The sequence below is a fragment of the Maylandia zebra genome, linkage group LG8 (assembly GCF_041146795.1).
Source record: "Maylandia zebra isolate NMK-2024a linkage group LG8, Mzebra_GT3a, whole genome shotgun sequence".
NCBI classification, from domain to species: domain Eukaryota; kingdom Metazoa; phylum Chordata; class Actinopteri; order Cichliformes; family Cichlidae; genus Maylandia; species Maylandia zebra.
The window spans coordinates 24,331,504-24,356,673 of record NC_135174.1 but is presented as its reverse complement, the minus strand read 5'-3'; the positions used below and the strand labels follow the sequence as shown (position 1 = coordinate 24,356,673).

Genomic DNA, 25,170 nt, shown 5'->3' with positions numbered 1-25,170 from the left:
AATATTCTGTTCTGTGTTAAGTATTTCTAAGTTCAGTCAACTGGGGTTAAATATCACCTGTATGGTGGACCATAATTGGTGATATTCAAGAAATGTACTGTCGCTGACTTTGAACTTGTTCTTCTGTAGAGTTCTTGTCCAATTATGGGTTTTCTAATAAGCTTCATTTGATACATTTTAAAGCCTACAGCAATCTGTTGGCTAAGAAGTAGTAATAAAAATCTGGTAGTTCTAGACCATCATTATCTTTAGACTCGAGAAAATGTCAGATTAATTGAAACTGTTATTTGTAGCCCTAAAAGCATAATTAAACAGTAGCTAATAAATAACAGGTTTCACCTGATTAATTAATTTACCTGCCTCTGAGATTAAACGCCAGCTGATCTTCCAGCATCATATAGGAACAGATGTTTGAACATGCAATAATCCATCTGTAATTCTCTTACGTTTCACATATTTTATTTTATTTTTATTTTTTATATGAGCAGCTCTTGTGTGACGTCTCAATCTCTGTCTCTCTCTCCACCCATCCTTGGCCAGCCTCATGTCTTATTTGCATCTGGTATCCTCTGTGAATTTTTGAAATGAACACTGACATTTGGGACGTCTCAATCTCCACGCCTCCTTACCCAGCGTTGCACCTTGAGAAAATCGTTCTTCAATTATCATCATTATTTCCTCCTTCCACTGTCCCAGCCACTGCCGACCCACCAAATCATTTGTTCCGCTGAAAGGGAAAATGTGACATTTTCAGATCCATTGTCGCAGCTGAAAAATAAGGAGTGAAGGTTAAGAGTAGAAAGGTGTAATTGAAATGTTTAAGTACGATGCCCTCAGGAAAAGCAGTGGCTGGATTAAATGCTGCAACAGAAGTACTTGACATATTTTAGTCACCGTCCAAATAGTCTGGCTTTCTTAGAGATGAGGTGCTGTGTCATTATGTGCAAACATCAGTTCTTCTGCACTGTGCCACAGTATGTCACATTAAAGTTACTTGAGGGGAGTCGAAATGTCCCTGTAGCTGCCTTTCGTTGAACTTACTTCAGATGAATGGTGGTGCACAACTGAAGGGGTAATACTTATAGTAGAAATATAATAGAAGTTTTTCTAAACTGAAACTGCTCTTATTTCCCAAAATTTGAGATTTCTGCTCCAAGTTCTTTTCTGCATTTTAATGAAAATGTAATGTTTGGTTGTGCTCAGACACGCTATGTGTATGGTAAGTGTAAAGCTATAGCTAACAGCAGGCCTGGGGACCCACCCAAAGGGCAAGAAAAATAACAAACCCACAAGTGTTTTAAGTAGAATTCTTTGGTCTGAAAATCAAATCTGGAAGAAAAACAAGTGTATAGATGTGATTTTCTTTTCACAATTAAAAAAATGAGTGCTCAATGCTATAGTATTTCCAAACTAAATGAACCAGAAAATATTTTAGAGTAAAACAAAAAAAAGGAGGCAACTCTAACCCAAGTAAAATTGCCAAGTGACAGTTCTTTTATTTATTAGACAGAATTGTAAACTTTAAAGTTGTTGAGAAACTGTTCAGCGAGATGACACGCGAGCTAATCTAGAAGCTGCAGCAGCAGCAGCCCGAAATCGCCGTGGATTTACACTTTTATGAAAAAGCTCTGGCTGCTTCATTTTCAATCAAATGTTAGATACTTTAAAGCTTTGACTGAATTTGAGTTGAGATGGTTACTTTTTAATTTCCGGTAAGAAAAACTGCACTCTCCATTTTAAACCATTCCTGCATGCTATTTCTAATTCTTTAAGAAGAAGCTAGTTGGGGCCCATCAAATATTTGTGCCCGGGGGTCTCTAAGATGATGATCTCGGCAGTTAACTTAGCTCAGCTTAGTATAATGACTAGAAACAAAGAAAATGTGCTACCATGTTCTGTCACAAAAGCTTAATACTTAATGTGGTATATTGTTTGAGTATTTGTAGTAGTTGCGCTCCATTTCTTCCTCAGTGTCAGGTGGGATTTCCTGCAGCTCCCATGAGATAGCTAAAGAGGTGCATTTAAATAGGATAAAACCAGACCAGATGTTTCCACTCATAGCTAGGCTGTGCAGACATTGGCTGTTGGTTTTTTTTATTTAGGCAGATATAACACCTCCTCTATTCACCCTGCTCACTCCCCCCCACCCCCAACAACAGCATCCAATACACACTCAACACAAGGCTCCAGCCTGTCTCTCTCAACCACCCAGGTTAGGAGGGAACTGAGGAGGATTAATGGCAAGAAGGCAGCGGGTCCAGATGGCATCAGCTCGAGGGTCGTCAGGTCCTGCGCGGACCAACTGTGTGGGGTGATGGAGCACCTCTTCAACCTGAGCCTGAGGTTGGGAAGAGTCCCACAGCTCTGGAAAACCTCCTGTGTTGTACCAGTGCCAAAGACTTCACGCCCCAAGGACCTCAACAGCTACAGGCCGGTGGCTCTGACATCCCACCTGATGAAGACCCTGGAGCGGTTGGTCCTGGCTCAGCTTCGGCGCCTAATAAGCTCATCACTGGACCCACTTCAGTTTGCCTACCAGCCTGGCATTGGAGCGGATGATGCCGTCATTCACCTCCTACATCGTTCCCTCGCTCACCTGGAGACCGCTGGAAGCACTGTGAGAATCATGTTCTTTGATTTCTCCAGTGCCTTCAACACCATTCTTCCCTCGGTTCTAAAGGACAAGCTGGTGAACTCTGGAGTGGACCATCACCTCACTACCTGGATCCTGGACTACCTCACCGACCGACCACAGTATGTGAGGACTCAGGGCTGTGTGTCGGACAGGGTCGTCTGCAGTACGGGGGCCCCACAGGGAACGGTTCTGGCTCCGTTCCTCTTCACCATCTACACTGCAGACTTCTCCCACAATTCCACCCAGTGCTTCCTGCAGAAGTTCTCTGATGACTCTGCAATAGTCGGCCTCATCACTGATGGGGACGACAAGGAGTACAGAGGTCTGACCCAAGACTTTGTGGACTGGTGCCAGCTGAACTACCTCCAGATCAACGCCAGTAAAACCAAGGAACTGGTGGTAGACTTCCGCAGGCACAAGCATTCTCCACTGCAACCACTGAACATCCAGGGTATGGACATTGAGGCTGTGGACAGCTACAGGTACCTTGGTGTTCATCTGAACAATAGACTGGACTGGACTCATAACTCAGACGCCCTCTACAGGAAAGGGCAGAGCAGGCTGTACCTGCTGCGGAGACTCAGGTCGTTTGGAGTGGAGGGCCCACTCCTGAAGACCTTCTATGACTCTGTTGTGGCTTCTGCTATCTTTTATGGTGTGGTCTGCTGGGGCGGCAGCATCTCTGCTGGGGACAGGAAGAGACTGAACAGGGTGATCCGAAGGGCCAGCTCTGTTCTAGGATGCCCTCTGGACCCAGTGGAGGTGGTGAGTGACAGGAGAACGGCGGCTAAGCTGTCATCCCTGATGGACAACATCTCCCACCCCATGCAGCAGACTGTGACAGCACTGAGCAGCTCCTTCAGTGGGAGACTGCGGCACCCACGGTGTGGGACGGAGAGATTTCGCAGGTCTTTCCTCCCCACTGCTGTCAGACTCCATAATAAAGACTTTAACTGATCAAGCACACACAGCCATACATATGCAATAATACTAAGTGCAATAATCCTGTCTGTCATCGTTGTATTTTTACTCAGTTGTATATAGTATTTGTATTTGTATTCTATTTTTATCTTATTGTATATTTATTTTATTTTATTCTACTGTATATAGTATTTTATTTTATTCTATTCTGTACAGTTGTGTACTGTATTTATTCTTATTGTATTCTAATTTTTGCCTCATAACTTTTGCACTGTCCTCTTCCTGCTGTGACAAAACAAATTTCCCACGTGTGGGACTAATAAAGGTTATCTTATCTTATCTTATATAAGACGTGTATCAGGCTGATCGTTCTTTCTGCCCTTTTTTATGCACACATTAAAAAAATCAGTAAATCAAGTTCTGATTATGGCAATTTAAATTGGAAAGCAAAAAAGACTGATTTAAAAAAAAAAAAAAAGAAGAAGCTCACTTGAAAATGAGAAAACTCATAATATATTAATGATTGTTGAGGTGTTGCTTATTTTAATGTAAAGAAAAGGTAAAAGAAAGGTGAGGCTTAAAGTGAAAAATCTCAGATCCATCTTTCATCTATAAATATATCAGGTAAATAGAGGAAAGGACCACAGGGAAGACGAACTAGAAGTGGAAGGAATGATAAAAACAATAATATAATAATATTGAAAGAGCTGCACTGTCTGGTGTGGGAATAAAGATTATAGTTTATATCTTGAGGCTGAAGATGCCAGGCGTTCTGCAAGGATGTTTACACATAATATAAAGACAACATGCATTTCTAGAAGATTTATATCACTTCTTAAGTCTGTAAACTCCTGTGATGAATATCATAACTAACTGATTATGACTCTTTGCAGCAACAAAGTCTAGGCTATACATCTTTCCTGGTGCTTTCATTCCTTACACACTTTGGTAACCTTATTGGTTACATGTAAGTACAACTACTGTGCAACAGTCTCAAACCACCCCACACCAAAGTATTGAAGTCTCGAACAATAGTTTTCCAGGCTTTCTGTCTTTCAAAGTTTTTCTTTGGATATTGGCTGGCCTTTCCGTCACTTTCAGTCCAGTCCTTGTACCTAACCATTTTCAGATGAATGTAGTTTGGTTGTTAAGCCACTTAACACTGGCCTGTAAATGATTCAAGCATAAATAAGCACCTAATTCACAGGATGAATCAAATTTTATCTCAAATTAACTTTGAGCCTTTCACTGAAAACACATCTTTTGTATCCATTTGGTTTGTTGAATTTATTTAAAAAAAAAACAAAAAAACTCAAGATGTGCGAATAATAATTTGAGAAAACCAAGACAAAGGAAGTGACAGGCATAAATAACTACAGCAGACGAGCAAAAGACCTGCTTGAGCTGATAACTTTACTGTTTACTGAAACCTCCTCAGAAATGGCCTCAGGATTCTTAAGTCATTAGGGTGCAAAGACCAAAATATGCCAAATTGCACAAGGACCAGGCTTAAAATTAGTGAAAAGCAGCCACTGTCCAAAGAAGAAAATTTTTAAAGACCTACTAAATAACTAAAAGTCCCAATTTACAGAATGTCTTGTATTAAAAAAACAAAACAAAAAAAACCTAACACATGTTGGCTACTCGGTAGTAAAATATAAATGAGGGGTGGCTCAAGACTGTTGCACATTACTGTATGGGCAGTTGAAAAAGTCAAATAACAATAACTGAGAAGCACTAAGCCAAAGGTTTTCTCATTTGAAGTTTCTGAGTCCTCTCTGTCATTGCTGTGGTGGTGAGTGAGATAAAGAAGGCTGAGAATCACTGCTTTTCAGTAGCAAGTGAAGTTTGACCTGTGATCGTCGCACATTTTCTGGGCCTTTTGGTAAGACTTGCAAGGGGGTTAGGATTGTCACCCGAGGGAAATAACTGTGAGTGGAGGAGATTAATAAAAAACATTTAGAACAGGATGCTTACAGCCTAACGAAGCGCCCGACAAAAGCGAAGCTGGTACACAATAAACTTGCAGCCTCTTGAGTTTGGACATGAAACATGGCTGCAGCTGTACAAATAGAGTTTCAAGGGTAAAACAAGGACAGGCAGGAATGTCTTGGTCCAAAAGGAAAACAGTGTAGGTTTCATTGAAACCCATGTTACGATCAAATAATACCATTCCTCCTTTTTCCCTCACCGCTTGTGATCTGATATGTCCCCGAAGCTCCGTCCACAAACGACAAAACTGTGTCCCTTTAATAATACCCTCCCTTTCTCCCTCCCTCTTTTTTTATGCCATTTTCTTTCCTGCCTCAATACCCACCCTTCTCCTCCTCCTCCACCTCCTTTTGCTCTGTGGTTGCTATGACAACAGCAGCACTGCACCATTCATCTGCTGGAGACCTGGACTCCTGTTCCTGTACGGAGAGTGTGCGCCTCTCACATCTATACATAACACGCTAAGCGCTAATGCAGTCACGGAGGCGATTGAAGAGCTCACCTCTCTGTGCTTACAGCAAAGGCTCCCTGTGCCGCTCGTATCGCTCTCTTCTTCTTCTTTTTTTTTTGTCCTCTCTTCATTTCTTTCTGGCGAAGGCTTTTGGTTACCTGTCAGCTTTTCACGTTGCTGCCATCGCAGAGGTTTCACCTTTGTGTCCCCCCTCCTTCTCTTTCCCCAGTGACACATTGACTGCTGCGTTCTTCCTTCTTCCTTCCCTTTTTCCTCCCCTCTCGTTTTCCTCCTCCTCTTCTCGCTCCTCCCGTCACTGCCATAGCTGCCCGGCTCCGTATCATTTACCGCAACTGAAGTGAGCAGGCAGCATCACCACTGAAACCTGTGGAGATTGCTTCAGAAGGGAAACCGGGGGGGAAGGTAGAAGGAGATCTCGTGTGCTTCTCCGCACTTCTCCTCCCCTGCTTCGCTTGCAGGCGTATTTTCTCGTACGCATTTTCCTTCTTTTCCTTCTTTTTCCTTGTTTTTCTTTTTTTTTTTTTTTCTTTTTGATGAGCTGGTCATCGTTCAGGGAGGAAGCAGGACTGCTTGTGTCGCTGGAAGGAGGGGAAGGAGGGGAGCTGGTGCCGTACTCCAGCCTTCAGGAATGCGAGATCTGGTTTGAGAATGGTGAGCCCAGCCACACCCTCTTTTGCTTGTTTCATTCCTCCATCTGTGCTCGCAAACTCTGTTTCACCCCCTCACCCAGCCTCCAACCCTCACCACTTGTCACCTGCTGCTCCACCTTTCCTTGCACGGAGCTCGTCTGCTGCGTGGCGCGGCCGCTGGTTCGAATGACGTTTGTAAAGACACGGGGCTAATGGGAGGAGTGCAGGAAAGTAATTTCTCTCTGTGAAATGATGCATTTGTCAAAGATGTGAACTCTAATCACAGTGTAGGCTCGAGGGCCTGTGAATCAACCAGAGTGTGATAATGTAAGTGTTTTTTCGTGGCGAGCTGGTCTGTTTCATGCGTCAGCGTGGGTGAGCATTCAATTGTCTTTGAGAGAGTGTGTGTGTGTGTGTATGTGTCTGATGGAGTGTGTGTGCGTGTCTAAAGCGCAAGCTGTGGGCGGCTAATGGTGCTTGTTCTTGTTGTTGTGTGTCTCACTTTTCCTTCCAGAGCGCAGCGTCATATGTAGCATATGGTTGCGTAAATGGGTTGAAGTTGGTGGGGAATAGTCCCCCCCCCGCCCACCCCAAACCCCTCGCTAGGTAGTCGGCAGCAGCTTGTTGTTGTGTACGAGAATCACCTTGTCATGTGCTGGGACGTGGTTCCTCCCTCTTGCTGCAGGTTTCCTGCCTCCCTGCCTTATCCCAGGGGACTGCTAGCTGGTGTGTGAACGGAACAAAATGTCTCAATAACGTTGTCTGCCAGAAAAACATGAACACCTCATCACCAGCTGCTATTGCTGGTCTCAGGTGAATGGTTTTTGATGAGGCGCCTACAGCCGGTTTTCACACCACTTAGTATCACCACCTGGAGAGTGCTTTGATGAGCTTACCTTGTCAGCTGTCATTCAGGCTCTTATCATGCAATGACACTAAGAACTTCAATTTCAGGGTGGCTAAGTAGCCGTGTTTATTGTCTTCATGGTGGATCCCTCATGGGGTTATTTGAACTCGATGGAGCAGGGTGAAACGGGTCTCTTCCAGAGTAATGCAGTGCATCCCTCTGTGGTTATGACACAAGGACTTTTGTATTGTTTCCCTCTCTCTTATTAGATGTATTAGCTGGGTGATGGTTGCCTGACAGACGCTGCAAAGCCTTGAAAGTGCGAAGACGGGTATTCAACAGGTGCAGTGGAACACATATGCCACTTTAAGTCATGGTTGAGGCGGTTCTTGTGAGAATACCCACAGAAAATGTGTGATAGAGTATGTTTCTCAAGGTTATTTTAACCATTGCTTGAGTCATTCAAGTGTTTTGCAGTTTGTGTCAGTACCCGTATTTATTCGTGGGCCCATATTTTTTTTTCCACAAGTCCTGACTTTAAACTGCAGGCTTCTGAATTGGTGTGGCACACTTACCTGTGTGTAAACTTCACTTACCTGTACCCGTTTGCAGTGTTTCAGAGGGATATTGATTTTATATAATTGCTCGATTTCCCTCCCCTCGTAAGACAAATGGTTTGTAAGCCAAAAAATGAGTTATGAAATAAACTGGGCAGATGTCTAAAATCCAACATCCGTGGGTCAGTTTACTGGCACCACAACCTGCACAGGAAATGTGACTGTGATGTTAATTTGCCTACTGGACTGTCAGTTTTATGAGTCTTTAGTAAGAGAGTAGCATTTGGATTCCACCTACCGTAGATTAAATAGGCAGCCTCCTGAGGGACCATACAGACAATATGTGCCATGCATAAAGTGACCAAACCACAGTAAACTAAGTGTGGGGTGAAACGTATGTTTTACAGATAAAGACCTGCTAATTCAGCTGTTGTTCGGTTTGAATATAATCTTTGGGGTTTGTTGTATTAACTGGGAGGTGAAACTCTTTGAGATTAAATATCTCTTTTGCAAGAGTCTCCAGATAGGGAGCATTAACCTAATTTGTTTAGAGGCAAGAGAAACAAGACATTCCAAAGAAAAACCATGGAAGCAGAACATCTGAGCCACCATGATAACCAGTGTTTAGCCCTGGTTTCGATAGCCAGACACATCTCTTTTTTTAAGCCAATCAAAAGTAAGACAGGAACAAAATCCCAGATAACCCGACACTTTGTCATTCTACCTACATGTGATACCACTGGCCTTTAAAAGCTCGCACTTTGTTCCTCATTCTCAAAGTTTATTAGTGAGATTTAATTATGTGTTGCATGCCGGACTAGTATTCTTGTGTATTAAAGTCCTTTTCTTTCTCAGTCGAACAGCAGTTGTCGAATAAGTAGAATTACTTATCAAGTGAGTCGGTGTTGCCCCTTCAGTAACAACTCCCTGGATTCTAGAATTACAGTCTTTTATTATGATTAGAGAAGAGGCAGTGAGCGCCGCCATTAGCAAGATGAAGTCATCCTTTTGATCCCCACTCCGACCAAGCTCTTTAAAGTCGGCTTCCAGTGTGTGTACCAGGTAACAACCTACAATTAGAAATCTCCCCAAAAGCTTTCAAAACAGCTACAGTAATATGACGCAGCTAAAGAAGTGCAACCCAGACAGAGACAGCTTTAGCAATAACAGGCTTGGCTTTAACTTTCCTTTTTTTTTTTGTAATTTAAGTAATTAAAAAAATATTAGGTTCTCTAATTGTAGGCAGAAAGGTCCCGCTGACATTCAGTATGTCTCCTGGCATCAAATGGCTGTTGTGAAAATTTCAAAGCAAGTTTGCAAGAAGTAAGACGAAGACAAAGAGCTTCATTGTTGTTGCTCACAGAAAGGCCGTCCTTGGCAAAGTGTTTGACTTTGTTGATCGTGGTGTCTCTGAAAGTTTCAGTTTCTTTATGTTTTATTTGTGACAATGACTTTTGCATTTTATTTAACCACCATCATTCCAGCCAGTAACATTAAAACTGCGTAGCTGACTGCTGTTATGCTGATGAGATCCAGTTTTTATGTTGCAGTTTTTACATTTACTGATCTGAACAAATTGATGCTTAAAGGAGAAATATTCTTTAAAACTTAGACAGGAAAGCAGGAACAGAGCGGGAGAATGCAGGAAATTGGGTGGAGTTGAATCCAGGCCCTACAGTAGCCTTCAGCAACATGGGCCACCATCTAGATGAGCTACACCGTTGTACTGATGTCAGATCAATTTTAAGCTACTTAAACATTCTATTCATGGGGTCGTTAAGTGGTTGGAGACTTTGAAAAGGTCAATTATTGTTTTAAAAACACAAATTTCTTTGGTTTCCTGGTATAAAATAAGGGATAAACATTGGAAAAAATGAAATAAACTAACAGGGAAAGAAAACACTGATGTCCAAGTGGGCCAGAATCTTACAATTTTACAATCCCTAAAAAATGATGAGAGGCAGCAGAAAGATTCAATAAATATTTTGATATCAAACCAAACATCTATTTTTTTCTACGCCTAGAATAAAAAGTCTTTTCTCAAAATCACTCTATTCCCTTTTCTGTCTTTTTATCCTTGAGCATTTTTGCAGTGAAAAGGTTTCATTTTGTGGAACCAGAAGAGCATACTTGTTTTGTATTTATGAGCAATACCAAGGCTTGAGTTTTTCTTTTAATTTTACTCTCTAAACATCCAATCTTTCTTGAAATCCTGTTAACATATTTTTCTGTGTTAGTGGCACCAAATGTGGAATTTCTATTCAGTGTTTTTCTTTCTTAATTTTAATCCTCCTCTGTGTAGCACAGCAAGCGGCTGCATCTTGCAAGAGAGGCTTTACAAATGAAGTTACTATCTTATGACTATTACTGTGGTTTTTACTTACGTTTAGTTTTATCTAGGTATTTAGCCGTACCTTCTGGAATAGAAGAGGGAAAAAAACCTGTATTGTGGAGAAGAGAAACCCGCAGTGTACTATTAATAGCAATGATAATGATTTGCTTACAAAACAGAGCAGTGGGTTACATATACCACCTCACTGCTTTCTGCGAATACCGCTGGTGAAGAGCTGAGCAAACACTTCTCTGTGAGATGCTCACACAAATACACAGAGACCTAAAGAAGTGTGTTATTGTATGTGTGTCCATGCGTATCCAAACCCTTACGGACTATTGCACAGGACTCCACAGTGACACCAGGCGCAGTATTAACATTCACTACTTGTCTGTCTGCTGTTAACTTATTTGCTCAGTCATTTCAGGGTCCTGAACCCCTACCAGGCGTTTGTCTGGATCACAGCTCCGACTTTCTACCCTTACTGTCAGTCTCCTAACTATGTGTATGGGATTACATGAGGGCCACAATTGATTACAGCTTCTATCTGACATGAAAGACATTTGGGGAGCTTTGATGGTCATTTTATGTCGTCCTAAAGACAGTGACACATTATCAGAATCATCTCAATCAGAACAGCTTAAAACTGGAAGCATGGATCAGTAATCAAATCTGTTTTCTTTGTAGTGTTTATTTTAGCTTCCTAATTACATAACAAGAGCAAAAGCATCCGACCCTCACTGATTTTTCACAAAGACAAGGGTGTGGTTCTCAAGTAGTGTCTGTGTGAGGTTATAAATATCTCCACTAGGGGACCAACTCCAGCTGGGACAAAGGTCAAGACACCCTTGCTATTATTAGTACACTGCATCAAGTGGTGTCCTTGGCAATTGTGCTCCTCTCACTTTCCCGGAGTGCCTGATATTTGACTTTACCTTGCTGCTTTCCTCAGGAGTGCAGTTCTCTCTGGTCTCCTGCTGGGAGAGGGTATGCCAAACGTTCATGGTCACTCCTCTGTATCAACCTGCTGTGGAAGGAGAATGTACACATTTTAGACCAGCCAATAAAGGATTAAAAAAATGCTGCTCGGAGCAAATAAATAAGGTATTTGAATTTATTGGTAACAATACATTAAACAGCATCCTATGGATTTTGAAAGGATTCCATTTTGGAGACTCAATTAAAAGATTATCATGCTGTTACATAATAATATAATGATAAAGTGACATGTGAACAATGGAATCGTGCACAAACAACATGTTGAGCTGGTTAAAACATTGTAGAAAATCCTGTCTGTGAAACGAGGACAAACAATCTGAACAGGAAGTGCATCTATTTGGCAACGTCTGCAGAAAGAGCATTTTTCTTGGCATCTTTTCTTGCCACTGATTTTTGGTTGTTCAAGAATGGTAAGCAGGGACCAGCAGCCAATCAGGCAGGAACCCCCCTCTCTACAGGTTTTCTTGATCCACACGAAAACCTCGCTTAAGGAAGGTCCTACACGGGCAGTTCCTATATTTGAAACATGCACAAAGATGTGGGTGACCCTAAAAGGACCCTCAAGTTCCTGCTGTAAAAACAGCCTTTGCTCCACGGTGCCTTTGACTCGCATCATGTTTGGCCACTAAAGCTCAGTCTTAACTTGAGATCATCCTTTGTGTGGGGATTACCAACTTTGTCCCTCTGCTTTTAAAAGGCAGTAACCTAAAACGGCTCCAAATTCTTTCTATAAGTCTTAGATTTAGGTTAACCCACTCATGCGTTGTTGTGCATTTGATATCACTTGATTTAGTGCTGTTGGTTTAATCCAAGCCCAATAAGGTTATGTGAAACGTTGAATTAACAGCTCTTTGGGTTAAGGAAAGCTCAGTTAATGAGCCTTCTTAGGAAATCAGCCCCTCCCGCCTTCCTCTTAAAATTCCGGCTGTGCCTCACCTTGCTCCACTAATCCTCCCAAGGCCTGTAATGATAGATACACATTTGAGTGTGTGCAGACACTCGCACACAGACACTTGCACGCATACATTAAAAGTACAAAAAAATAAAACAAACAGGGGAGGCAGCCGAGCTAATGGACTCGCACATGCTACTGACTGTCGGCAGCCTCCGTGTTGCACGGCAACATCTGGTCTGTATTGTTTTGTTTAACAAGTCAACAAGAGAAGCACACAAAATCATCTGCGGTCTGTGAGCCGGATTATTAAATGCACACTGGGCACAAGTCTTCGGGTCATTCATGGAGACTGGTGAAATAAATATAAAACTGCATCTCTCTGCTACTTCAGGACTGCAATGCTTTTGAACTCAGTTGCTATATGTTGAATAGAATGAATTACTAAACTCTTCATCTTCAAAATTACCCAAACATATCCACTTCATTGCAAACCTTTTAACTTCATAAGCCTAATTGTGGGCAGTTGCCTTTGCTGCTCCAAAGATTAACATCAAAAACATTGTTAATCTTTTCTGAAACGCCTCATATGGGCATAAAAGGACTGCTAGATCACATTATGTGTGATAAGATTGCATAAAATGATAAATTATCAATCAAAATTAAACTTCAGGCTGCTATAAATGCTTTGTTTCTGTCTTAAAAAAATCTTCTTGGATCTGTGTGATGTTAGAGAGAGAAGTTATCCTTAATATGGTGGGCAGCTCTAGCTATGAGAAGAAAAGCCCCACCCATCTGCTACGACAGCCAATCAGAAGAACACTTAATGGGAGAAAAGGACTTGTTTCAGATAGGGGATGAACGGAGGGGCTGCACCATTATTTTGAGCTATGAATCATGAGCACAACAGGTCCCCTGCAAAAGTTCATTAAGTAACACTTAACAGTCAGCTTGACTCTTCAGTATCATCATTTTTTAAAATATTGAAATGTGATATTGATGTGACTGTATTGCTCTATGAAAGCACTCAAAAAAAAAAAGTCAAAGCTTCATTATTGTTCCAGATTGAGATCACATCATCTCTTTTTGGGTCAGAGCACAAAGGATCAGAGCTGCCATTGCAGCAGTTTGCATCTTTAAAAGCTGAATTCCTTGAATTGAGATGTGTGGAGGACGCGGTGCTGTAAAGCAGCTGAGATTTGTCAATACAAAGAGGTTGTTTGATTGCATTTGAGCAAAAGCTGGGAGCTTTTAGTGCCGTTGAAGTCAGCTTCTGTCTGCGTTACCACCACCCTAAAAAGATGGACAACTCTTCCTTTCCCTGTGCTCTGCTGTTGCCATAGTGACTGGGCCGGCGTGCTCAGTTTCTATAAAGCTCTGCTTAGGTTGCAGACAGCCGGGCAATGTATGTCCTCACCGCTGGTCTGTACGTGAGTGTGTATGTTAATTTGTGGGCGCCCGTGTCTTTGTCTGAGTGGGTGCCTGAGGTCGTATGCAACTGACACAGTGGTAGAGACGCTGCGATGTCTCCTTTCGCTCGCTTATCATTCACTTATCTGCAGCAAATGAGAAAATGTGCATTGCATATTGGAGCTTCCAATTCATATTCAGATCTTGTCATTTATTTGTTGAAAGCCCAGGTTGTGTCTGAGGGGACTGCCATGTTGAAAAGAAGCTTTCCTCTTTCATATGCACAACACCGTGTGAATTTGAATCACAATATTGACGTGCTTTCTGTTTTGTTGATGACTTCGCCAAAGGCTGTGTGTCTGTGCTGACAGTCTTGGGAATAGATATGAGCTTTTTAAATTTTTCACAATGTCCTTTAGCACCAGTGTTTCTGTGGATCCCTCCCTTCGCCCTCTCTTTTCTTACTCTAATCTCACATATACACTTGCATACATGTCGCATGCATATTCATATTCGAACCCGCACACCCAGAGCATGTAAGAAATATCTATTTCACGGCCACGTGCATCTGCACATGCAGACAAGATATATTTATTCATAAGCTCATTAGAGGAGTGGATTTGCCTGCTGCCATCCATCACACTGTCACCCATCCTCAGCCTGGCACACACTGACAACAGAACTGCAGGAGAGAAGTCCATGGGATTTAGTCTCCTGGAACCAGAGCTATAGAGGGGATTTACTCCAATAGACAGCGTTTCCCTTCCCTATTTTGTAGAGGTGAGATCAGGGAGACTACAAACAAAAGAAATGGTAATCTTCTTTTCACTGTAGTTTATCCCAAAATTGATATTCTGGGAGGAGAATGCCTTTAGTCTCTCAGTGCAATCAGTGTCAAGGCATCGCAGGAAACCTTTGGTACCGTAAATGATTTAAAATGTAAAACAGTTGAAATATATGGGGGAACTTTGTGTTCATGCTCTTGCGAACACACTGCCTACACTGTCAGACTGTCACACTCTCCTTCCAGCTTGTTACAGGTTATAGTGCAAGCTGTTGCAAGCTTGTCAGTGCAGGTGCAAGAGCGCCTTCAGGAAATCGGACAGGACTGTAGGTTGAAATGGAAGCATAAAAATACAAGCTTTGGCGTCTTTTTCTGCTATTGCACATTCATTTTTTTTACCTAACCAAGTGAACTTTTCAATATCGTTAAATGGACGAGAGGGGCAAAACAGAAAACATGCTCCAGCCCTAACCCAAATTGTGTACAGTTAGGAAAGTGTCCCTACCTGTCTTCCTGTTTGAAAGTTAAAAGCTCCATCAACCAAAATAATTCTTACTTGGCTCCTCAGATAACAAGTAGTACGTGTACAACCTTCACACCAATATGAGCAGAATCTTTTCACACATCTTTTGTGTGAAGGTCAAAACTCGACATAATCTATTGATGGGTAACAAAAAAATGAACAAATAGGAGATGAGAATACGATAAATACATTTTATGTAATTGTATTGTAGCTAATTTATATTTAGTTACATCCATCCATCCATCCATTTTCATCCGCTTTGTCCGGGGCCGGGTCGCGGGGGCAGCAGCCTAAGCAAAGAGGCCCAGACCTCCCTCTCCCCAGCCACCTCCTCCAGCTTATCCGGGGGAATACCAAGGCGTTCCCAGGCCAGCCGAGAGATATAATCTCTCCAGCGTGTCCTGGGTCTGCCCCGGGGCCTCCTCCCGGTGGGACATGCCTGGAACACCTCACCCAGGAGGCGCCCAGGGGGCATCCTTGTCAGATGCCCGAACCACCTCAGCTGGCTCCTTTCGATGTGGAGCAGCAGCTGCTCTACTCTGAGCCCCTCCTGGATGGCCGAACTTCTCACCCTATCTCTAAGGGAGAGGCCAGCCACCCTTAGTTACATATAATAATAATAATAATAATAATATGTAATATGATTTTAATGCATTTTAAAATTATTAGTATTTTGTTTTCCTGACACATATGTTCGTATCACATCATTAATTAAGTTTATATTTATTTACTAACTCACAGTTAGTGGACTCTAAACTCATAAAACACTGGCCAAAAACACAAAAGCTTGTAAGTTTGTCTGTCATGGCGTTTCATTAAACCGTGGATGACTCTGGAGTCTTCTAGTCCTGGCGATCACTTGTATTTGTTCATTGTGGCATCTGTGCTGGATAACCTCCTAGATTTGGTATTTAGCAGAGTCCTGTCCAGGCCATACTAACACAGTGCTGACAGTGATTATGGCATATAAACACTTGTACTTTATGCACATGCACATAACTCTGAAGCGGCACTTAATTTTCTTTGCCAGGCAGAATTCGTTTTCATTTGTTTTAACTTTGGATTTGTTTGTGAGCAGAGTATGTCAAATTGTGACAACAGATTGCAGTAGATTGGTGCACAATAAGATCATGAGAAAAGGGAACAAGTTGTTAGTGCCTGGTGCAGGCCTGGATCAAGGTACAAACCTTATTTTTTTTTATTTCTTGGAATTTTAAGTTGTTTTTAGTCATGCCTGAAGCATGATTTTTTCGTTACTCTTATGCTGGCTAAAATGCCCTAGCAACTTCTTTGCTTGGATTGACATGGCATTTGTTGCAGACATATTAGCAGAAAATAACTGTAATAACTTTGATACATTATTTATTTTTATCTAAAATTTGACTTTGTCTAATACAACCTGATTAGGGACCTAATATTAACTAATTAGTACAAGTAGTAGTATCATTTTTGTGGTAAAATACCATGGTGTCATTAGCAATACTGCACTATTAATTTACAAAGTTGGAGGGCCACTGTCTGAACCCATCTATATTATTCTCTCTTCTACTGAGTATTGAAGTTAATTAAAACGTACAACATGCATTGTCATTACAGGTGAAGTAGCCTTAAAGCAGTTTCCACCAACAATGTTTAAAATTAGAGTAACGCATCTGCTGTACTGAACACCTCTGAGGAACAGAAATTAACAATGAAATTAAATATTCTTCCTTTTTCATGTTTGCTTGCATATTTTACACAATGCTGTAGAGCGAGTAGGAATATTCCAACGATGGAATATGTAATGTGATACTTGAATTAAAACAGAAAAAGTTCTTGCAGGGTTTTAAGATAATATCTACACTGCATGAAAACTAAATGGAAGGTATGGACCACCTGCACATTTCACTGAGAGGAGCTGCTCAGCCATGAAAATCCATGCCATGAAGCTCCTGGTGCAGTTTCTATACAGATGTTAATGCTAGAGGAGCTTTGGAAATCTGCAGTTATCGAGTCAGCAGAGCATTAGCAACTTTGTAGCATTTCATTGCAGTAACTCAAAGTGGTGCTAAGTAGTTTGTATGGCCCCTACATGCTTGTATGCATGCCTGACAAGATCAGGGCATGCTCCTAATGAGATGACAGTGTCCTGGGGGCTCTCCTCCCAGTTTGGACAGGGGCTCTGAGCTCCTGGACAGTCTGAGGTGAAACCTGGCAGCATCTGATGTGTCCCAGAGGTGTTCTATTGGATTGTGGTCAGGCAGAGTTTGGGGGAGAGTCAGTGGTATCAATTCTTTCATCCTTCAGGGACTGCCTGCATACTCCCTCCACATAAGGTATTGTCATGCACCATAAGGAACTCAGGACCTACTGCATTAGTGTAGTTCTGATTATAAGTCCAAGGATTTTATCCCAATACCTAATGGGAGTCAGGGTGCTGCTGCCTAGCCTCTAGAGATCTGTATGTCCCTCCATAGATATGCCTCCCTAGACCCACAACCAAACCAGTTATGTTGAACGATGCTACAGGCAGCATGAAGTTCTCCACAGTGCCCGCAGACTCTTTCACATCTGTCTCATATGCTCAGAGTGAACCTCTCTCATCTGTGAAAAGAAGAGTGCGCCAGTGGTGGATTTATCAATTCTGGTAGTGTATGGGAAATGCTAATCTGGCTCCACGATGTCAGGCAGGGAGCTCATGCTCATGCTCTTGAGCACTCCTTCTTGCTCTTGACACTGTGGTGGGATTCACAGCAAACCTTCTGGCATTGGCATGCATTTATGTGCCATCCTGGACGAGGTGCTGGGTCCAGCCACCCCTGCATGCTACCAGTAGTGACACTGACCTAGCCAAATTTAAAACGAATGGGGAAAAAAACGGTCAAAAGAAACCCAAAAACCGTCGGTGCCATCCACCTGTAAAACCGTTCTTTTGGGGGTTGTCTCATTGGTGCCCCTCTAGTGCACCTGTTGTTAACGTAATTAACACCAAAGCAGCAGAAACTGACTAACACCCCCCTCTGCTACCTAACTGACCAGAATCGAATTGATTTGATGGTGCGCTCTGATTTTAAAAAGTATATAATATATATATAGTTAGTGGAAAAAGAATAACATTGAAAAAGATATTTGAACAAAGACGCAGAGTTTAAAAGCTAAAGACTGAAAATAAAGCTTGTTTTGAAAATGGCATGTTTACAAGTCTGTACAGCCTGTGAGGATGCTTGAACTTTCTCGCTGTATGTTACGCATTTTACATCGACCATCTGTACCACTGTACTGTGCTCAACAGTATGTAGGCAAAGGGATTAAAGCTCTCCTCCCCACCCATTACACACACACACATACATTATCCTGACATTAGCTGTAACACGAGCCCTAAACAAAAGTGGTGAAGAATCTATTCTGGTTTTGCACTCGCTGTTGCTTGAACATATGTTCCAACTGCTGCTCATGACTTCCTGCTCACCGCACTTTGGTCCTGCACAGTATTTCTGCACCAGATAGCTTTGGACGTGTGTGCTCACCCGTAACAGTAATGGTTGCGACATACAGTATAATCTATTTTAAACCCCTATTTAACCAGATTAGTCAATTAAGGGTAAATTATGCTTAGTTGCTGCCCATCTCAAACCCACACCAGTACAGAAAATAAAGATAATAGATTAAACAAATGAGTCTTATGCACAATTTAGTTGATATTGGCTGATTTCTTTTTTCTTTCTCACAGCTGGGCATGACTCCAAGTTCGTCATAGAAGTTATTTCCATAGTGAGGACAAAAAAAGGGGGAAATATAGTCTGGTTCCTCCTGTTTATGAATATAACAGAGGAGGAGGGGAAGTCATTTCTGTATTGGATTGTATTGGGTTGTTTTTTCTTTTTTTAGTCTCCATTTGTGTGGTATATTAGCCAGATATTCAGCGTAAGCAGGCTTAGCATTTTAGTGCTAATTGACAGAACATTAAAAAGCAGAGCGAGTGCAGGAAGCCTTATGGTCTCATTATTCTTGCTGTGGAGAGCCATCACACTCGGTGATTTTAACAACAACATCCTTGCAAACAAATGCCACTGAATGGATCGCAAAGGTTTTCTTCTTTTTGCATTTCTTCCAGGGTATGTAGCCTGTGTGTGTTTATCAGTACAATGACTTTGCCTTTTATGTGCGTCATAAAACTATTTTTTTAAGAACACCACAATGTATGGACTCATGACACTGTAAGCTGAACTGGGTAACGGTGCTCACAATCTGTGTGCCGTGACCAAGAACCCATGAAAGGATCATACACAGCCACCACCCCCGGCTTTCTGTGAATCTCTGATTTTCTCATTTGATGTCTCAGACGCTGTGGCTGAGTCGGGCGCGAGGACATTCCCAAAATGGATCTCATTTGCATTCTTGGTGTGATTTTTGACACTGGACAAACAGACGCAACAAACTTTTTATTTATTTAGCTTTTCTTCTTTTCTTTTTTTTGCTTCCTGGTATTCTTGCATTTCAGTGGTGGGCGGATGTTTTGCAGGTGTATTGGTTCGCCCTAGCGAGGTACCTGATTGCTCACGTTGCTTATTTACTCATGTGTTTGCTTTATCTGACCCGAGGCAAACACAAGGTGTAAGAAAGCCTTCAGGATGTTTTCATTTTATCAGTGTGCTGCTTTAAGTTCATGCTGTAAGCTCTCTGACTTTCCTCCCTTTCTGTCCTGTCCCTGTCACTCCTCTCTTTCTTTTCTTCTTCCATCTCCCTGATTTATGTGTGTGTCTCTCTGTGTGCACGTGTGTGCACGTGTTGTCTCCTTCTGGGTGTGTGTGTGTGTGTCTATGCTTTCTGCTCCCAGCCCCTCTGCGGAAAGCAAAGTTTGTGGAGAGCCCTCGCATTCCACAATCAGAGCTTGGCTCCCCTACACACACCTCCACCACTGCCAAGAATCCAGACCTGGACACATACTGCCCTGGTAAGTTTTGGCCAGCTCATCCCTAATTTTGTGTGTTGTTTATTTATTTATTTTTTGCTCATTGGTTCTTCTCTGTGCCTCCCTGGTTTCACAGACGATGATCAGTTTTCGGGGTATTCTGCTGCTGCTGGCTGCTGTAAAACATTGCTAAGGTTATTAATGAAAAAGCTTTGCTGGGGCCTGCAGTGTCCATCCTCATTGCCTCCTCCCTCTCTGTCTCTCTAATCCTGTCTCGCTGCTTTCTCACCCCGGTCTGCTTTTCGGGCGGATAGCTCGGTTAGGTGCCACCGCTGTTTTCCGTTAACTTTGCAGTCGGCTTTTTCTCGGTAATCCTGCGGACAGTCCACATCCCCACCCCACCCCTCCCCTTCCCTCCCTCCCCTCCCAGTCTATCCCCATCAAACCCCGTCTATCCTCCTCCCTTGTCTCTTCGTCTTCCTCGCTCAGAAGGACTTTAAAACGGGTCACCTGAGGATAGTGCTGTGCTCAGATCTGGTTCTGGTATATCTGCTTTCTCATCTTGCTTCTCCTTTTCCTGTTGCCATTGAGAAATGCAGTGCTAGCTTCCTGCCCTGTCTTTTTGGCTCAACCTGTGGTGGAATAGGAGAACCCAGGGCTGGATGTACACATGAGAAATGGTGATGGAAAGCCTCGAGGCTTAACTGGACTTATTTAGGCGGAAAATGTTTGAAAGTGTGCTACCAGCCTTCTCCGTCTGTGAGCCTCTTCTGCTGACTTTCTGCTCAATGGGAATTCTAAGTAGGTGATATAGTAGATTATATATTTATTGCTGTCATACTACACATTATATGGTCTGAATAGTGTATTACTTAAGGATAAACCCTTTGATTCTGGCTCCTGGCTTGCTTTTGAATTTCATGGATGAAAAACTGTTGACCCTGGCTTTATTTTTGCATTAAGTCAGGCGGCTGGTAAATAGCAGTTGTTATGAGCGGCAATAGGTGTGACATTTCAGGGATAACATGGTAATCTCTGCTTTCTGACCCAGTATGAACCTTCCAGATCCCTCACGTCATCTGGATCCGGTTTTTTATCAGTTCCCAGAGTCAGAACCAGACATGGAGAAGCTGCATTCAGCTTTTATGCTCTATATATCTCGAACAAACTCCCAGAAAGCCTCAGATCAGCTGAAACACTCAGTTTATTTAAATCCAGGTTGAAGACTCACCTGTTCTCAGCTGCATTTGAATAAAGCACCAAATTCGCACTGTTTTGCTTTTAAGCTTAAATTTTGAAACTTACATTTTAACTACTGATTTTATCTACTGTTCCTTTCCTTTTTTCCATTTTAAATCATGCTTTTTATTTGTTTTTGTTTTTTAATGTCTCTGTAAAGCACTTTGAATCACCTTGCTGTTGAATTGCGCTATATAAATAAACTTGCCTTGCCTTCCATTGGGGCAGGAAAAGAGTTGATAAAACGTGAACTGGAGCGGAACTGGGAAGCCTAAGATGAGTTTTCACGAGAGGTGAGGAGTTGCACCTCCCCGGTGGACAGATGGACATGTTAGCTCTTAACAAGGTCTCCTTGGCGTGTCTAGCAGCAGGGTGGTGACTTAAACATCTGATCACATGCTAGTCCACACTCTGCTGCTGACACTGTCTTTTGAGTGGAGGAAGTGAGGCATCAGTTGATTTTTTTTATGTGGCCTACAAAGATATTTGTGGTGCCATAAATATTGTTTGCAAATATTTTGTGAGACGTCTTGTAAAACTCCCCACCAGCCAGCCTCCTTAAACCGTGGAGTGAAAGCCTTTCTAATGATGTTAGAGTTCAACCTTCTTAAAGGTAATTCTCCAGACTGGGGGCAGACGCCACAGATAAAATCCTCCATTGTGTCACTCCTTTTTGCAATTAAAATTACAATCGGGGGTATTATAGATTTAATGTCAGTGCTTGCATATGCATGCCAGGTCACATGCATTTCTCAGTTGTGTTCAATGAACAGAGAGGAGCAAAAGACAAAACATTACGTGCCACTTCCCTCTCCACCCTTCCCATGTGAGGGGAAGTAGGAAGGGATGAAAAAACCAAAAGGTGAACAGATAATTAGCGTCCACTTCAACATGCGCTTGCTTTGTATTTTGAACAATGTTATAGGCAAACGTTTAACTTCTTTGAGCTGTGTGAATTATCTGTTAAAGTTATTATCTGTGAGTCAAATTTTAAAATATAGAAAGATTTCTTTGCCCCAGACGTTAAAAACGCACTTATTTGTATTGGACTGATAAACTACTCAACTGACTTAGTATATTAAGGGGGGATGTGAATAAATCTCAACAAAAAATTTAGAGTCAGGTGCAGAACCAAAAGAAATGAGCTGCAGGATTCCAGCAGATTGTTTAGATTTAATGCCAAACGGTGATAAGGAAGAATGGCGTGAATGTAGTTTAAGATGTAAACAACAGATCTGGTCTGTGACCTTGTACTAAATCTGATGCCTGAAGTTAATTGAGCATAAGTGTTGGCTGTGAAGGCTTTTAACATTCAGCCAATGCATCTTTTGTGGTTTATGTACTTTTTAATTTGACTGAATAGAGACTTATTCTCATATAATTGGAAAGAACTAATGTTACTCTATTAAAGTCATGAAGAAATTGGTGTTATCATAGTGAACTTGTTATCTTCAACAAACCAGTTTGACATGATTTGAGCTTTGTGTCATGGAAGAAGATGTGTACACTGTGGTCTCAGTGCTCACTCAATATTTTCTCTTTTTTGGGACTGTTGTCTGTAAATCCTAGTATAGGTATGCGGGGAAAATCCCAGCAGATCAGTAATTCCTGAAGTAGTCAGATCCCCCTTTTCTCCTTTCTGATGCTCAGTTTGAACTTCAGCAGATCACTGATTGACTTTGTCTGTATATCCAAATGCATTGAGTTGCTGTCATGTCACTGGCTGATTGGATATTTGCATTGATGGAGCAGTTAAACAGGTACATCTGAGCGGCAGGTGAGTGTACGTTTGTAATAGCAGACAAAAACATGCGGTTTAATTTCAGTTGGACGTCTTTAGCTTCAGGTCTTTAAAGCCATTTCTTCAACTGTCTTGTTGTGAGTTGCCAATTTTTGGAGTTATCTGCTGTAAAAATCTCTGCTGAATTTTTCTTTTCTCTGCTTTCCTTTGACTCAAGGCAAGCACTATGTGGTTTTACTGTATTCAAGGGAAAGCGATGTTCTTTTTTTTAAAATTCATGTTTCATGACCCAGTCACCCAACACAGAAAACAAAACAAAAAAACAAGTTTCGTATGGGAACTATTTTGTTCTACTGTCTTTATCCGCCAACCAAAGGACTCATGCAGCTCTCTAACATTACAGCTCATTGATGATTACATCCTGTCAGACTGTCATAACCATGAGCCTTTCATCATTGGTGCGTTATCAAATTGGACACTGGACATTTACATGGTTGGCCGGTGTCTCGGAGACAACAATGTTTGTGGATTGTTTTTAATAAACGGGTTACTATTTCTGGAAAGAGCATTTCCCTTTTTTTGGGGTGGGGGGGGGGGGGGGGTTGTTCTTTGAGCACCACTAGGCAAGAGCCATTTACTGCAATTACACTGAAGAGAAGGCAGCACCTCTGCAGCTGATATCTCCAAAATTGGACAACTCACACCAGAACAATCTAAATGGATAACTAGCACCGCAGGCAGGGGGGGGGGGGTGGAAATATTAAATTAAATTTTTGAGTCTGCTTCAACAGCATAACGCTACAGTCATTAAACAAATAATAGATTGTATTATTATCAAATATAGTTTATTTTAATATCTAGTTTACAGATATTTTTTGTTATTCTGCCAAATAAAATAACTCATAAAGATCCACTGTGGTACTTTTTCTGTGATTTCAACCTTTGCCAAAACTAAATGCAACTAATGCTGTTCCTAAAGTGCAAGTTCTATATAGCTTGATTATACTACTTACATCTACGTTATATCATCAAATCCTGAAATCCAGTGCCCTGAGATGCAGTGTTTATGCATAGATAAGATCACAGCTGTGCACATCAAGAATGTGAGATTCATTCCTCTGATCTCTTGATTAGCCCTTCATTCCTGGATTTTCAGGTGTCTTTGTCTATACGTTTCACTACTTGTATTATTCAAGCTTTCTTTTCCTCCCCAAAGCCGTAAAGTAAAATTGCAAACACCACTTTAACCTCGTTTTTCAATCAGTGCCACGTCCTCTTCAGGTAAATTTATCTTTGAACCTTGCGTATTTAACTTTTTCTTTTTAAAAATGTGATGGCTTACTTTTCGAGAATCTTGAAGTTACTGCTCCCAGGTAGAGGTGAAATAGGAGCCACCAAATGCTATGTGTTATCTCACCTGCTACTCAGGCCTATTTATACCCTCTCCTGTCCGGTCCAGTCCCCTGCTTGCAGCACACATGCTTCTCCTGCTCTCTCTGGCTCACCGTCGGTGCGCGAGGGCAGATCCATGGACGGCCAGGGAGAAACAGATGCGCTCGCACAGAAACACATTCCTAGCTGCGCGCAAAGATAGTTGCCATGGCAACCATCTGTCTCCTTCGCAGCTCAGGAATCCAATAGAGAGAAGTCTGCATTTATATATATATATATATATATATATATATATATATATATATATATATATATATATATATATATATATATATATTAGGGGTGCAACGATACACAAAATTCACGGTTCGGTTCGATACTTTGGTGTCACGGTTCGATATTTTTTCGATACAAAAAAATGTTCATGCATTTTTAATTTGTCATTTATTAAAATTATAAATATATATTTTAACTCAAAAGTACAGTTTTTAAATTTAACCCTAACCCTTGTGCGTGTTTTTTATTTTGACAGCGAATGCGCACCTGCGGACCACTTATGTGCAGCCCTGGTTATTTAGCTCGTCATATCGCAGCCACAGAAATTCTTTTGTCCATGAAACCATAAAGCTGCACTTTCTTTTTGCCTCATAGTCTGATTTGTCATAACTTCTCCGTTTTGTGGTAAGCTTTTCTTTGGCTGTCACTTCTTCACCCTGACCTGTCTTATTTGGCTCAGCAGAACTCAAATGCTTTTACACACTCACTCACATAAGCTCAGCGATTCTCTGCACGATCAACCTCTCACATGTCTAAGCTTGCTGCGGGAGATTTCACTTGTCATGTTTGCATAGTAAGCTAACGATTAATAAGACGATGTCAGAGGAATTGGTGCACAAATTATCATCACTCACAGA

At 41.8% G+C, this 25,170-nt stretch overlaps 1 protein-coding gene and 1 long non-coding RNA gene across 11 annotated transcripts in view; one reads left to right on the top strand and one right to left on the bottom strand.

Moving 5' to 3' along the window:
• Nucleotides 1-25,170, top strand: part of tanc2b (tetratricopeptide repeat, ankyrin repeat and coiled-coil containing 2b) — a 174,711-nt gene that overhangs the window by 100,089 nt on the left and 49,452 nt on the right. For 6 of the 10 annotated variants that reach the window (XM_004556729.4, XM_004556727.4, XM_004556726.4 and 3 more), the window contains one exon: nt 19,810-19,926. The exons of 1 other annotated variant lie outside the window; for it this stretch is intronic. In XM_004556729.4, coding sequence (XP_004556786.1) covers nt 19,810-19,926 — 117 coding nt within the window. Of the gene's footprint in view, nt 1-6,538; nt 6,672-19,809; nt 19,927-20,354; nt 20,686-25,170 lie in introns of those variants that run through there. 3 more of the 10 variants (XM_004556731.5, XM_004556732.5, XM_076887667.1) reach the window with 3 other exon arrangements.
• LOC143419886 (uncharacterized) lies at nt 369-24,420 on the bottom strand. Its single transcript, XR_013099907.1, has 3 exons — nt 24,282-24,420; nt 11,321-11,412; nt 369-727 (listed from the first exon to the last, which is right to left on the bottom strand). It is a non-coding gene; the product is annotated as an uncharacterized LOC143419886 (long non-coding RNA).